General features: G+C 55.9%; 1 protein-coding gene across 1 annotated transcript; it reads right to left on the bottom strand.

The window, feature by feature from the left end:
• Nucleotides 1-833, bottom strand: LOC124690464. Its single transcript, XM_047223849.1, has 2 exons — nucleotides 718-833; nucleotides 1-596 (listed from the first exon to the last, which is right to left on the bottom strand). The coding sequence occupies exons 1-2, from the start codon at nucleotides 831-833 to the stop codon at nucleotides 209-211; spliced, it is 504 nt and encodes a 167-aa protein (XP_047079805.1). The 3' UTR covers nucleotides 1-208.
• Nucleotides 834-1,107: the final 274 nt, after the last annotated feature.

The raw sequence follows: 1,107 nt of genomic DNA, 5'->3' as shown, positions 1-1,107 counted from the left end.
TATCAAGCATAGGATTCGATCTTTGTTGGGTTGAGGGAGACAGGATAAACTCCACTAGCCACACCCAACTATGTATGCTGCCCCTTAACTCGTAATGCATCATTACAATTACATCCATTCGTAATTTGTAAACTTAAGCCTATGTATTATTTGTCTGGTTGATCTGAGATTATCTTTCACTCTTCACTCGCCCAGCAGTGTAGCTGAGTTAGCAGCTGATCACCTCAGCCAGCAGCTTGTACCGTCTCACCTTCACCTTAAATCGCCCCTTCCCCGCTGCGGCCTGTGGCTTCCTACCCTTCGCCGCCATCTCCACCTCCCGCGTCGGCTGCACCGCCCTCTCGTGGCGAGCCTTGGGCGGCATCTTGACCGGTTTGTCAGGCTCAGTGCAGAAGGCGGACCTCGAGCACCCACCACAGGAGCGCCTTCTTTTATTCTCGTCGGAACCATTCCCTTCCGACGATGTCATCATCCTCTTCTTCGCTGCCGTCGTCGTCTGCCTCGCCGGCGACGGCGAGCCTCCTCCTCCGTCCTCCCTAAGACACCAGTTGCACTGCTGGTACGTGGCCGCTCTCGGGTAGAGCTCGCTGCAGTGTCTACATACATGCACGGCGCCAGAGAGCTGTGAGCGGAATGCAATCTTATACGAATTGATCGATCGATGCAAGAAAGCCGCATGCAGCTTGAAGCAGATACGAGCATATATAAGGCATGTACCTGTGCTGCAATCGGAGGCGGCAGAGCTTGCAGCGGAACAGCTCCTGCGGCATGGCGTGGTCGCCACACATGCAGCACACGGCGATGGCGCCATGGTCGGAGCCGGCAGACGACATGTATGGGCAGGAGAGGCGAGGCGGAGAGATTGATGGAAGGAGTGTGAAGCCGGTGGATGAATGTATAGAGGAGAAATCAGGACGATTGAACAGGCCGCAGACGTGTGAGGCGGCCGCAACTCGCTGTGGTCTTCACGGGCGCGCCCGGCCGGTAGCTTTCATGAGGTCATGGAGGGAGAAAAACAGAACGAGTAGCGAGTAGACCGAGCACGTACGCGCGCACGGGCTTGAGTGTGGCTACGTGTCTTGTGGCTGCTAAAGAGGAAAGTAATGC

Source organism: Lolium rigidum, chromosome 2 (assembly GCF_022539505.1).
Source record: "Lolium rigidum isolate FL_2022 chromosome 2, APGP_CSIRO_Lrig_0.1, whole genome shotgun sequence".
Lineage (NCBI taxonomy): Eukaryota > Viridiplantae > Streptophyta > Magnoliopsida > Poales > Poaceae > Lolium > Lolium rigidum.
The sequence above is the reverse complement of the archived record's forward strand: the minus strand, read 5'-3'. Positions and strand labels throughout refer to the sequence as shown.